At 38.3% G+C, this 13,798-nt stretch overlaps 1 protein-coding gene across 1 annotated transcript in view; it reads right to left on the bottom strand.

Annotated features, from left to right (window-relative positions):
* Positions 1-12,323, bottom strand: part of LOC102783622 (von Willebrand factor A domain-containing protein 5A-like) — an 18,314-nt gene extending 5,991 nt beyond the window's left edge. Inside the window, exons 1-10 of the mRNA XM_087851507.1 lie at positions 12,086-12,323; positions 11,888-12,002; positions 11,619-11,758; positions 11,441-11,529; positions 11,208-11,352; positions 10,397-10,476; positions 10,198-10,312; positions 9,900-10,058; positions 9,726-9,829; positions 9,315-9,531 (exon numbers count right to left, since the gene is read on the bottom strand). Of these exons, the coding sequence (XP_087707633.1) occupies positions 9,315-9,531; positions 9,726-9,829; positions 9,900-10,058; positions 10,198-10,312; positions 10,397-10,476; positions 11,208-11,352; positions 11,441-11,529; positions 11,619-11,758; positions 11,888-12,002; positions 12,086-12,214 (1,293 nt within the window). The 5' untranslated portion in view covers positions 12,215-12,323. The remainder of the gene's footprint in view (positions 1-9,314; positions 9,532-9,725; positions 9,830-9,899; positions 10,059-10,197; positions 10,313-10,396; positions 10,477-11,207; positions 11,353-11,440; positions 11,530-11,618; positions 11,759-11,887; positions 12,003-12,085) is intronic.
* Positions 12,324-13,798: the final 1,475 nt, after the last annotated feature.

Raw genomic sequence — 13,798 nt, 5'->3', positions numbered from 1 at the left:
AGATCTCTGTCCAGAAGAGCGCAGTCCTGAGAACAGCTAAGATACTGCGCAGGACCCTCAAGCTCCCAGGCCTCTGGTAGAGGACCCGAGCTTGAAGGATAAACCGCCCGCAGGGGTGTGCTGGGTGTTTTTAAAAAAAAAAAAAATATATATATATATATATATATATATATATATATATATATATATATATACATACACACACACATATATATAGTAGAATTCATAGTAGTCCATATACTCAGCTGAAGGACTATAATATGATAGTGTAACATAAATGTGTATGAGAAAATACAAAGAAATATTCTACAGTAAATTTATAGTAAAGCACATTTTCCTCTTTTTTTGCAGTGCAGTGTTATGGTAAGATGACTATAATGTGGTGACAACAATGAAGAATGTATTGGGTGCCCTGATATTCTGTAAATGATGGAAACTGGACGCTTCTGTGTCTACATTTAACCAACATTACCTTCAGACACAAAGTTTAGACGAGCATCATCATAGTTGGTAGGCGTCTTACGAGATTTCCAAAAGACAGGTAGCTTCTTCTTCATGTGAGTAAATAGCCCTTTTTTGCTGTCAGACTTGTTTGTTGGTTCATAGCTATCAGGTTCTGCGAGATTAGAAAGACGACAACTCAATGAAGCTCAAGTCATTATCATAAAAACACACACACACTACAGTCCAACTGGGTGATCTGGTAATTCATTACTTTCATATGACTAACACTGAGTTAAGTTTATTCCTTCCCGATAAATAGAAATCCACATCCACCCAGTGCAGTAACGGTCATCTAAAACAAAGTAAATAGGAGCTGCTCCAATTCTACTGCCTGTGGGCGTCCTGACTAAGCAAATGTGCAACAAGTGCAATGGTATCGCTCTTAAATGTAGGACAATGAAAACTCTTAGACTCCTATGTCAGGAACTGGTTCAAATGTTTTTTAACAGTCATCACAATGCAGCAATATGTTGTCTCTTGCTGATTTAAAAACATGGAGCAAATGGTGACCTGAGAATTGAGAAGCAGAACAACTATCACTGGATTGGAATGGTAACACAATAAACGCAAGATGTTAAAGGCTTCCAAGGCAAAATTAAAGATCAACTGTGGCAAATGAATGTGGTGTTTAGTTGCGTGCTTACAGCCATTTAACGTATTTTCACGTATTTAACGCCTTCTGATGTTGCTATAATTATTTACTCATTAAGCAGTTTTTAAAGTCTACAAAGTTATTAGTTATTCAATAATTAAAATATTACAGAAGTTTTAACAACTCAATCTTCATCACTTGTTGCTTTAGAGGATGTTAATAATTACAACAGAGACACAACTTGTAACCTACCACAGAGGCTTCCATAGTATTCTGTGAGACAGAAGATAAGAATAAGATTAATTATCATTAACAAAATGTATTAACTAGACTTCTTATCATGATTCAAAACAAGTGGTTCAAAAGGTACTTAGAATAATGTCACAACATGACATTTTGTACATACAAAACACTTTATCACATGAAGAAATGAGCACACACAAACATACTAAGCTCAGACTAAATGATGGCTCTGAGAATCAAATACAATGAACACGTTTGTTCCATTGATGTGCGCCTTTTTAAAAATATATAAACCTGACCGCTCTAGAGAGATAAAATGGAAATGTTTGAGCGTGATGTCAATACGCAAGACTTAATAAAAGAAAAACTCAACGATTGGCTTGTAATGTTGTGACAACTCACTGCAAACAATTTCAAGTGTACAAGTTATTCAATAATACTCAAAATAACACAAAGGTTTTAGCAATTCGGCCTTCTTCACTTTGTGTCAACAAATGACTACCAATGTAGTTAATGACTACCAAAGCAAACCTGAAAATATAAAAACTCTACAAACTTTTTTAAAATGTGCAAAGATGGAAAAATGCTTTTTATTTTATATGTTTTCTTAATTGCTCTTTTTTGATGTATAATTTAGAAAATTTAAAAAAAAAAAACACTTTTATACTTACCTGTCCTTTCAGATGGAAGACACTCTGGTCAAGAATAAAAATAGGTGATATTCAATAATTAGGAAAACAACCTCAGTGAGTCTACAAAGTCTACCAAGTTGTTAGTTATTCAATAATCGTTGAAATATCACACACATTGTAACAACTCAACCTTCAACACGTGTTGCTTTAGACAATGTTAATAATTACAAAACACAAAATATTAAAAAAAAGATTTCCTTACTATATTCCGCGGATGCTGAGAAAGCATAAAAAATAAATAAAGATGAAAAGTGAAAACATGTTAGCAAACAGAATTTACAATTTTTTTGGTTGTTGAGGTTTATACTGTGACTCATCACAAACAATTTAAACGTTTTGCAGAATACTATTCATATTCACTTGCTGCTTTGGACAACCGACTATGTTAATAGCTACGAAAGCCTGGGCAAACATAACAGCTCCTGTACAAACTGCAATTCACATTAAAGCTGAAATGTAGTTAAACAGCAGCTGTGTCACAGAAATGTGTTGGTTTATTCACTGTTTGTTACCATTTACTACATTTATACAACACAGAGACACAACTTTTAACGTACCAGGTGGGCGTGCACGGCCATCTGTGAGACAGAAAATAAGAATAAGAGTAATTATCAGTAAAAAAATGTATCAGCTAGACTTCTCATCATGATTCCCACCAAGGAGTTTAATACACACACACACGTGTATATATATATATATATATATATATATATATATATATATATATATATATATATATATATATATATATATATATATATATACACACACACACACACATATCTATCTATCTATCTATCTATCTATCTATCTATATACTCAGATACAGTGATGTGAATAACAGGGTTAAAAGTAACGAAGTTACTAACGACGTTACTTTTTTCAGTAACAAGCAATCTAATTAATTACTCTTTCTATTGTTACCACGCTGTTACTGTTACAAACAAGAAAATGCGGTGCAGTCACGTTACTATTTTTCAACTTCAGCTGTCTTCAACTGCACATTATATCGGTTGCACGGAAGTAGCTGTCAAGGTAAGTAATCTGGGTGCTACAGCTTTAAGCAGCTGCGCGCACACCCGCGGACGGCAATCATTTTCTGGCAGACGATCACTTTTTGCCACAACACCTGTTGCAGGGGGGGCAAAACAGTTGCATGAGTGCTGCTTTTTGGCTGAGGAAGAATAGTCATGGTAAACCAATCACATGACCACTTCAAGATGACAAATTAAGGTGCCATATACCAGTTTTAAATTGTGTTGATAGGCCACGTAAAACCAGAGGCATGATAAACAATAGATACACTGTGTTTTTTTCCTCACGTCACGTTTACTGTCTAAGGACAGCGCTAGCAAGCACCCTCTGCTTATGACCAAAAATGAAAAAAAGGAAAAGAAAAGAAAAAACACTTCTTTCGTATTGGTGGAAACATGTACAATATCGACCGATCAATAAATAATATGGCAACATGACATTAGGTGGTTTAGGAAGAGGGGTAAGTTTTAGGGGTGGCTGCGAGAGAGAGAGAGAGAGAAAGAGAACGGGAAAAAAAAGAGAGAGATTTGTGACATTTAGCGTGTTTGGAGTGTGTAGTTAGTGTGTTGTCTTGTGTAGTTAGTGTGTACTGAAGTGGATAGTTGTGTGTTGTGTGTCAGAACAATGAAGCAACTGCTGAATATTACAGGTGCGGCCAAAAAGCCACCAAAGACAGATTACAGTGTAAACAGTGTCTCCAGGTATAAAACAGGAGGAGTGATACAATAGTCAAAAACGGCCAATTACACCCTGGACCCCCGAGGGTTAAAACATTTTTTTTTAAGTAACGCAATAGTTACGTTTCCTAGTAATTAATTACTTACTTACTAACTCAGTTACTTTTTTGAAGAAGTAACTAGTAACTATAATTAATTACTTTTTCAAAGTAACTTGCCCAACACTGCTCAGATAACAGATTTTTAACCTCACAGATTAATTTTACTAAACAAAGAAATGAATGCCACACATGTGCTACAGTCCCTCAATTAAAAAACGAAATTTTATACTCAAAGTTCTGTCAAGTATATATAAATGAGTTATAGGAGAGCAAATGGCAAGAGCTTGTACTTTGGACTTGTTTTTACTGTACTAAAAATGTTTTAAAGTACATTTAAAAAGAACACACAAAATATAATGAAGAAAAGAATACAATACTATTCACAAAAATACTGCCCAGCTCAGTCTTTACTTAAGACTGAGCTGCCATCACAGAGGTGTGTGCTGTCTGAATGCTTCTTGTTTTGTATGTTTTCTCTTCTTATTCTTTATTAATGTTACAATGTAAAAAATGAAAAAAGAAATGTTTTAAACTGACCTGGTCTTAGAGGTTGATAATGCTCTGGTCAGGGATAAAATAGATATACAAGGTCAACAGAAAAAAAAGAAAACAGATTTAGTGATTGGCTTCTGATGTTGGTATAATTAGTTACGCATTAAAAGCATTGTTTAAAGTCTACAAAGTTATTCAGTAATCTTTGAAATATCACAGAAGTTGTAACAACTCAATCTTCGTCACTTGTTGCTCTAGACAACAGCCTATGTTAATAATTACAAAACACAAAAACAAAAATATATTTTTTTAAAAAGCATTGTTTCTTACGATATGTCTCGAATGCTGAGAAAGACAAAAAAAAGAAGTAAGAAAATAGGTGAAAACATGTTAGCAAACATAATTTACAAATTTTTTGGTTGTTGAGCTTCATACATGAGCAGTTAAAAACAATTTAAACATTGTGCAGAATAATATTCATATTCACTTGGTGCTTTGGACAACGGACTATATGTTAATAACTACAAAAACAAAAACCCATAACAGCTCCTGTACAAACCACATTTCACATTAAAGCTGAAATGTAGTTAAACAGCAGCTGTGTCACAGAAATGTGCTGGTTTATTTACTGTTTGTTGTCATTTACTACATTTATACAACACAGAGACACAGCTTCTAACCTACCAGGTGGGCGTGCACGGCCATCTGTGAGACAGGAGACAAGAATAAGATTAAATATAAGTGGCAAAATGTATCAACTGGACTTCTTATCATGGTTCAAATCAAGGGGTTCAAAAGGTACTTGGAATAATATCACAACATTAAATTTTGTACACACAAAACACTGTAAATTCAAATGTTCAAAGTACTTAAATTAAGTCATGTAAACACTTGTTTTTTTAAACAGTTCTACTAACTCAAATAGCTTAAGAGCTCCAAACTTCAAAGGGGTTCAAACAGGGTATGCCCAACACATTCTACAACAAACTTTCAACCATCTTATTCAACCAAAGATTTTATTAAAATAGAAGGCTCCCAAAACAGGTCAGTCAGCAAATATCTTTATAGAAATTTTTAAAATTCACAATGGAAAGAGATATAACATGAACCTTAAGGCGAGATTTTTGTATTCTAGCATTCATACATTTTGTTTTAATTTTTTGCTTTTCTATTTCTCTTCTCCCTGCTTTCAGCTCAATCCTAAACATCCTTTCTCCACTAAGCCCACTGGCTCTACTCTGCACACATTCTAACCATCTCACCCTTGCCTCTTTATTTTATTGTCACTTGGGTTCAGTGGCCTCTGAACTGATTTTATAACTAAATAATACATAGCTTTCAAACATAACTCTTGCACACCAATAGTTGCTGGCTGACACTGGCAACAATATTATCACGAGTTGCAGAATAGAACCAAGATACACACCCTAGCCCGCTGCCTCTCACCAGGGGCAACTCCAGACTGAGACAGAGTCTGGCTCCTCTCCAAGAGACTGGTTCCAGAGCCCAAGCTGTGCGTTGAGATTAGCCTGACTATATCTAGCTGGTACCGCTTAACCTCACGGACTAACTCAGGCTCCTTTCCCACCAGTGAGGTGACATTCCATGTTCCAATTGCCAGTCTTGGTAGCTGTGGATCGGTCCACCAGGGCCACCGCTCCTGGCTGCCGCCCGGTACACAATGCACCCGACTGATACGGAGCCTCCTGTGGGTGCTGGGCCTGCAGGACAATGGGCCCATGTCCCTTTTTCGGGCTGTGCCTGGCCAGGCCCCATGGACTTGGGCCCGGCTACCAGACGCTCGCCCTCCGGCAACCTCCCCGGGCCGGACTACAGGGCAGGGTCCCAGTAACCCTATCCCAGGCAGGGTGAACTGTTCCCTCTATGGTCTTCTCATAAGTGTCTGTTGAGGACAATCTCCATATTTTGCTGTAGTTTCCGACGCACAAAAAGTGAAATGTCCCTTGTTGTCTGGTTTTAGACTTTTCATGCTGTGCTAGACGAGCTTTCTCAGTTAATTCAAACACCTTTTCAAGAGTATTCTTATCTAGAAGCATTGTAAGTCACTGTCGGATCCGCTCCTCTTTAGATTTTAGCACATCAATGGTAAAAAAAAATTGTCTTTAGTAAACTGAAAAAGTGACGGATGTAATGTGTACTACTTAGTCAGCATTTTTTATTTATGTTAGAAGTGCCAATATTTTCTTTAATTTAATTGGTATGTATTCTGGCCAATCCAGGGATAGTCTTAAGTGGATGAGTGGGATTTGGTGGGGAGCTCTGAGTGTGAGAGAGGAGTTACAGGTATGAAGTGGACATTTGAGCGAGTAACACAGTAACACACGCTGAAGAATAGTGGTGCAACGGATCACGGTTGATCCGAAATCCGAATCGATCGCGATTCGAAAAAGAAAAAAAAAGTATGTGTATGGTGCGCTTCATGGGTCTGTCAAGCGATAGTTATGGCCAGCGATAGCGGTCCAAGTGGTGGAGCAGAGGAGTTTGCGGCATTTAAGTAGCCCTTTGCTGCCCAATCCGACCGGGCTGAAGCTATTACAAAAGCTATTGGGGTGTTTAGCTGAAGATGGGAGGCCGTATTCTGTTGTGCAAAACAAGGGGTTTAAAATGTGATGAACGTGCTTGAGCCACGCTAAGATATCTCGTTGCGTCCACTTCAGTGTGACAAGATCGTTCCAAGCATGTATGAGCAGGAGAAGTTTAAAGTTATGGCTGAACTGTCCCAGGCATCTTCTGTTGCCCTAACTACAAATGGTACCGCTCGTTATATCACAGCGGAGTGGTAGATACAAAGCCCTGTACTGCCCTATAGGTTACATTAGATTAGATGAAACTTTATTTATCCCTCGGGTGGGTTCCTCCAGGAAATTCAGTTTCCAGTAGCACCAACAGAAGTTGCAGAATGTGAGCAGAAATATACCATATATACACATTTATAAATTAAATATTCAAGTATTGTGAGTCTATTACACTGTTGGATATTAACAAAAACTATTGCACAGTGAAAAGGCACTACAGCTTACTTGTTCCCCCCTCCTTTGTCCCCGTTTCCCCTCCCTCTCCCCTCCAGCGAGGAGTTAAACAGTTTAATGGCGTGTGGGACAAAGGACTTTTTAAGTCTGCTGGTCCTTGACTTTGGGAGAAGCAACCTCTCACTGAACAGACTCCTCTGGTTGTTTATGGCCATGTGCAGAGGATGCCCAGCATGGTCCATAATGTCCATATTGCACCTTAATTTGTTTTTATCTAAGTGCGTGGAATGAGTCTTCAGTTGAATGTTTTTTAATAGGCAAAAAAATACTTAAATAAGTAAATGGTGAGTCGAATTTTTGTCTTTTTTCTATTTTTGCTGATCCGAAAATTGATCCGATCCGTGACTTAAAACCGTGATCCGATCCAAACCATGAGATTTTTGATCCGTTGCACCACTACTGAAGAATATAATCCATTCATTGTACAAATGTATAACTAATTAAATGTAAAATCTAAATAATATTTTCCGTTGTCATTTTTAACTTATTTCGAAATACTAACCTCTTCAGTGTTTTTCACTGTACACAGGCAAAAAGAGTAAACACAAAGAAAAACCCTAATATGAGTAGTTAAAGGATCTTTCAACATTTTGAAAGATCCTGCAGATGCTTCTTTCAATAACACTTATTCAGGTTTTTACTTACTATGTAGAGAACTGTTCACCACAGGAGGACTCTGGATCACTTTAAAGATAAAAAAAAAAAGAATGACTTCAAGATTTGAGAATCAGTGAAAAAAAACCTTTCTCACATGCATCCCTCTCTCTGATACTGCTGTCTGATGAGTACCTACATTCTACCATACATTACCACCTTGTTTTTACTGTATTTTTTGGACCACACGGCGCACTGGATTATAAGGCGCATTAAGTGAAACAAAACAGTCAGATAAGTCAAACTTTACTCAACTCATTCTTCTTGCTTCTTGCTTCCTTCACTTCCGTACCATTTTTCATTGATCATGTCTATTGCATGTCTATGGCTCTATTCCCATATTGTTGCAGTATATTAATGACTAACCTCGTATTGTGGATAGTTTATCTCAGTTGTTCTCCTGACTGAAGTTTGGTTTATTTACAGCATCCTGCCATGCGATTGCATTTGTCCCTAACTATCGGGAACCCTCGTTAACTTTTATTGAGTGGAAAAAAGCCTTAGCGTTCATCCTCCAGCTTCACTGTGCTAATGTTATGCTAACATAGCTGTGTCGCTAGCGATAATGTAGCACATCATTATATACCAGCTAGTCCAACTTCAGTGACCCTACAAAAGTCACTACTGTTCAGTTTTCTGTCTTCATTTATGTTGGAAGTGATAGCAGAGTTGTACATTTTAATTTTTTCAGAAATCTCGGTCAAAACATGGTATATCATGTTTAGGTGGAAACTGGCGAGCTAACTTCCTGATAACTTCTAACTCTATTAAATTTAATAAATTCTATTTTCATGAATGCCTGGAGATGAACGATGAAAGAATGTAGACAGTTTTTAACTCTCAGTGATGCCACAGTGTTCGTTTAACCTGTAGTGGAGTTTGGACTCGTATTATTCTGCGAGGCTCCTGACTACGGTAGCTGTAATGCTCCAACAATCCATCAAGCAGTGTGGCTTGGTAGCTTACCAAAGTCGTACTAAAACATTTTTTGACGGATTTTTGAGCGCCATGCACAACATAAAATCGGTTCAAGATCAGTAAGCACAACCAGAATCCATGCATTAGGCGCACCGGAGGCGCACTGTCGAGTTTTGAGAAAATTAAAGGATGTTAAGTGCGCCTGATAGTGTGGAAAATACAGTACTTGTTGTCTTTTCATTTGAGTCTGACTTTCTATTAAACCAAACATTTTACTGATTTTATTCATGCTGAACCATCTTTGCTTCAGATCTGGGGTTGACTTTTAGTTTTGCTATTGGGAAAAACTCACTGGCTGTTGGAATATTTCTGCGCACAAGAGGTCCTTGAATCACTTCGCTGTTGTCTTTGTTGACAGCAATGAAGGCAGTAAAAGAACTGCTAACTCCTGATTGGACACTGAGATGCACCACCTTCTCCTTCACACCTCCATATTGCTGTCCACTGTGCTCTCTCTGTTCTATCTCCAGGGACCGAATCAGAGTCCGAACACCCAACCTGTGGACTGTTAATCTGCAGATAAGAAGGAACACACCAAGAGATGGGTGACTTAACCATTTCTTTGGGTTTTTTTTAAATACTTTATTTCAGATGTGAACACAACATATTTCAGTCCATATTCATTATAATCTACTGCTATTTTCAACCCAATATATCTAAAGTCATGAACCAATGAAAAGTACTGAGTTTCTTAAACTCTGTTTTACCCAGTGTCCTCTGCAGGTCTGAGGCTGAAGTGTAGCTGGTTCTCAGAGGGATGACCTGCCAGGCTGTACTTCACTGTCACACAGCCCTCTGCTGCCTCTGAGCACTGACACAGAATCACAGGGTTAGAAGTCATGAAATATCTAAACAAAAGCATGAGAGGCTGCTGCTCCTACCTGTCCAGTGAGCTGGGCATAAATCAGTGACCTCTGACCCTGGAAAAGTGCTGTGATTGGTGCAGACAGGACAGTGACAGACACTTCCATTGGTAAATCCCATGTGACTGAGATGTCGACCACAACTGGCTGCAGAGCAAATTGCAGCGACTGCATCGCCTGAAAAATAATGAAAACCTCTCCAAATATACACAAACAGTTGGAACAGACATTTTACTCACTGCAGGTCTGATCTCAAATATGTATCTGCTGCTGCTGTAATGTTTAACTTGTTTTCCATTTGTGTTTAATGTCTTACTTTTGGTTGCATCCTGTCAGTCCCTGTGATGAACTGAGCATGACCTCCTCCTTCTTTGGCCATCCCATTGATGAGAGCAGAGCTGGCCCCTTCCCCAATCCCAAAAGAGAAACACCTGCAATACAACAGTTTTCTACATAGAGGACATGTTGGACATTCTGGGAATTGTGTAGATATAGTTGTGTTTTTGTGGTTTCACCTGTGAGAATCTGAGTTCTTCTTCACCAGATCTATCACTTCTTTGGTGTTTCTCACCTCTCCATCAGTAAAGACAAACAGCTAGAGAGGAGAGTTGGCACATAAGGACAAAACATCAGACCCAGAAACACACAGTTTGTTCTGAGAGCTGAGTTAGGATTTAGAAACACAAATGTTTTTGTGGTAGTGTGCAACGAACAATGTACAGTTAGTATGAACTCCAAACTAAAGAACAAAGGTGTTACATGAACAACGATTATATTCACAGGTTTAAAATATGTGATATATTAAAAGTTAGATTGTACACTAATGCCAATGCTGAGAAACATTTGTAGAACGTGTGTGGTCCAGGTTTTGTCCAATGTTTTTATGAAATTGAATCTGCTTTATGTAGATACATCCCTATAAAGCATCTTCATGGTGATATAAAAAAAAGCTAAAATATCCTAAATCATTATATTTTAAGATGAAGTTGTTCTAAGGCTAAAGCAAGGCAAGCAGAAAGTAAGATTAAGTTCAAAAGAAATTTCCAAGAGACTAATGCAAAGCAGTGTGTGTGTGTGTGTGCGCGTGTGCGTGTGTGTGTATACCGGTTCTTACTATCTTGGTGGGGACCAAAGTCTGAAATTTACTGTACTGGTGGGGACCAAAATCCAGGTCCCCACGTTGTTGAAGGCATTTTTTACACTTAAATTGTGGGTTTAGTGTTTTAGGGTTACAATTGGTTAATGGTTAAGTTTAGGGAAAGCATTATGTTATTGGGATGTCCCCACGAAGACAGCAAACCAGAAGAGCATGTGAGTGTGTGTTACCTGTCGAGGCTGATTGGGAATGCAGGGCTGGCTGTAAATATATTTGAGGGGCTCCAGGATCTCAGTTCCTCCAAGATTAGCCTCCATCTGCTCAACTTTCTTCAGAGACTCCTTTATAGTCTGCTGGCTGTACTCCACACTCTTACTGCCATCACACAAACACATGCACCAAAACACCCATTAGGATATTTTAACAAAGACAGCAGGGCCTTTGATATGAGGGAGAGACTCACGGGAAGATGTGTTCATAACAGGACCCAAAACTGTAAATGTTAAAATAGCAGCCCATTGGTAAGCTCTTCAACAGGAGCAGCAGAGTATCCTTAACAGAACATTGAAAATATAGTGAGGCCACTGTGTGAGAGGAACAACATGAAACTAAAGAGTTTATGATTAAAATATTACAGATACCTTGGCACTGCGGATGCGAGTATTACTCATACTTCCAGATCGATCCATTAAGAACACAAACTCTCCACATGAAGACATCACAGACTGGGGGAACTCAGGGTACAGACTCACCATCACCACTGGATCACCCATCAGAGAGCCTGAAAAATAACAGACAGAAAAATCTGAGAAATTGCTCTTTGTTTATGTCAACATATTGAACTTCCAAGCAGAAGTAGATAAGGATTTTTAAAATTTGCAAATCAACTACTCCTATCATTTCCACTCACCCGGCTCAGCAGAGGCCTGTCCTGCCTCCACCACAGCAGTGGGCTGGTGGGCGTCTTTGTAATAAATCAGCAGTTCAACATCTCTGTCAAACTTGTGTCCTGCAGCCAGCTTGACCTGCACACCACAAACACATTCATATTTAATTCTCAGTAATAAGTAACAACCACACACAGCAGAAATATCAGCACTCTACCTACCGTGGCCTGGGTTTGATCAGTGTTGAGGTACTGGAGAGGGTCCAGGGAACAGTTGGACTCGACTTTAGAGATTGGACGAGGAGAGGACACTCGGGCAGAGAAAGACAGACTGTAGGGCACTAACCCCATACTTGAAAGACCCCCTATGAGAAAGTTCCTTGGCAACAGTGAGCAGGAAAAGCTCCCTATTTACAGGAAGAAACGTCCAGCAGAAGCAGGTTGAGGGAGGGCCAGCCATTTGCCAAGACCGGTTGAGGGTGAGAGGAGTAAAACAGGACAAAGACATGCCGTAGAAGAGAACTTAAATTAAATGCAGAGGTATGTGTAAACGTGTAGTGAGTGAAAAAACACTCAGTGAAGAAAAACACTTAATGCTTCATGGGAACCTTGACCTATTGCAGTGTAACTAAGGGAAGTTTCTGGGCCACCTGATCCAGTCCTAATTATGTGCTTTAGGAAAAAGGAAAGTTTTAAGCTTAATTTTAAAAGTAGTAATAGTGTCTGTGTCCTGAATCCAAACTGGAAGCTGGTTCCATAGAAGAGAGGCCTAAAAACTGAAAGCTCTCCCTCCCATTGTGCTATTATATACTCTAGCATCCACAAGTAAACCCGCAGTCTTAGAGCAAATTGCTTTAATGGGGTGATATGGTACTACTACTACTATAAGGTCATTAAGATAAGATGGGGCCTGATTATTCATGACCTTGTGCGCGAATCTAAATTCAGTTCTGGACTGAACAAGGAAGCCAATATGAGAGAAATATGCTCTCTCCAGTCCCTGTCAGTACTCTCACTGCAGCATTTTATATCAGTTGAAGTCTTTTCAGGGAGTTTTTAGGACATCCTGATGTTAATGAATTACAGTAGTCCAGCCCAGAAGTAATAAATGCATGAACTAGTTTTTCAGTGTCACTCTGAGACAAGATGTTTCTAATTTGGGATATAGTGCACAAATGGAATAGTAAAAATTAGAAAAACACTGGGAAAGGATAAGAATAAGATACTGTACACAATTGTAGACAATATAATAGAATAAAATGAATAAAATGCTGCAGAGAAACCTAGGGTTGCTTTTATTTCCTTCAATCAGTGATGAATAGTAACCTTCTAGCTTTACTGAAGGCTTTTTTATAAAGCAAAAAACTATTTTTTAAGCTAAATGATGATCTTCTAAATTAGTGAGACACTGTTTCCTTTCTAGCTTACTTTATCTGCTTTAAGGTGCACCTTTGCGAGTTATACCAGGGAGTCAAGTACTTCTGATTTGAGGTGTTCTCTTTCAGAGGAGCCACAGTAACCCCTGTGTATAAATTCTGGCAAGAAATGACACAAAGAGCAAAGAAACTGCAGTTAAAGTAATGGTGGAAGTGTAATCAAATAATTTTGTATGTTTGAAAGACAGAATAAATGCAGAATGAGAGAGAAAGAATGACATAGCCTAACACAGCACAGATACTCCATAACCCCAAAGTCCATCCGCTAATCATGTTATAGATTCTGGACTTGAAAATAAAGTGTTGAGAAAGACAGTTGCTTTCACTGTTTATGTTTCCATGTTACGCTTAATTCTTTTCAAGTTTATCTTTTATGTGTACATAACAAATTCAAAAATATTTATGGAGGAAGAGAGACGGAGAGAGAGAAAGAGGTTGGAAATTCCTCAACCACCATAGTTGCAGTTATGAAACCTTTTTCTATGCAGAGGTGTGAGTT

Source organism: Neolamprologus brichardi, chromosome 14 (assembly GCF_056152115.1).
Source record: "Neolamprologus brichardi isolate AB-2024 chromosome 14, ASM5615211v1, whole genome shotgun sequence".
Taxonomy (NCBI): domain Eukaryota; kingdom Metazoa; phylum Chordata; class Actinopteri; order Cichliformes; family Cichlidae; genus Neolamprologus; species Neolamprologus brichardi.
Note: the sequence above shows the minus strand (reverse complement) of the source record. Positions and strands in the feature narration are given on the sequence as shown.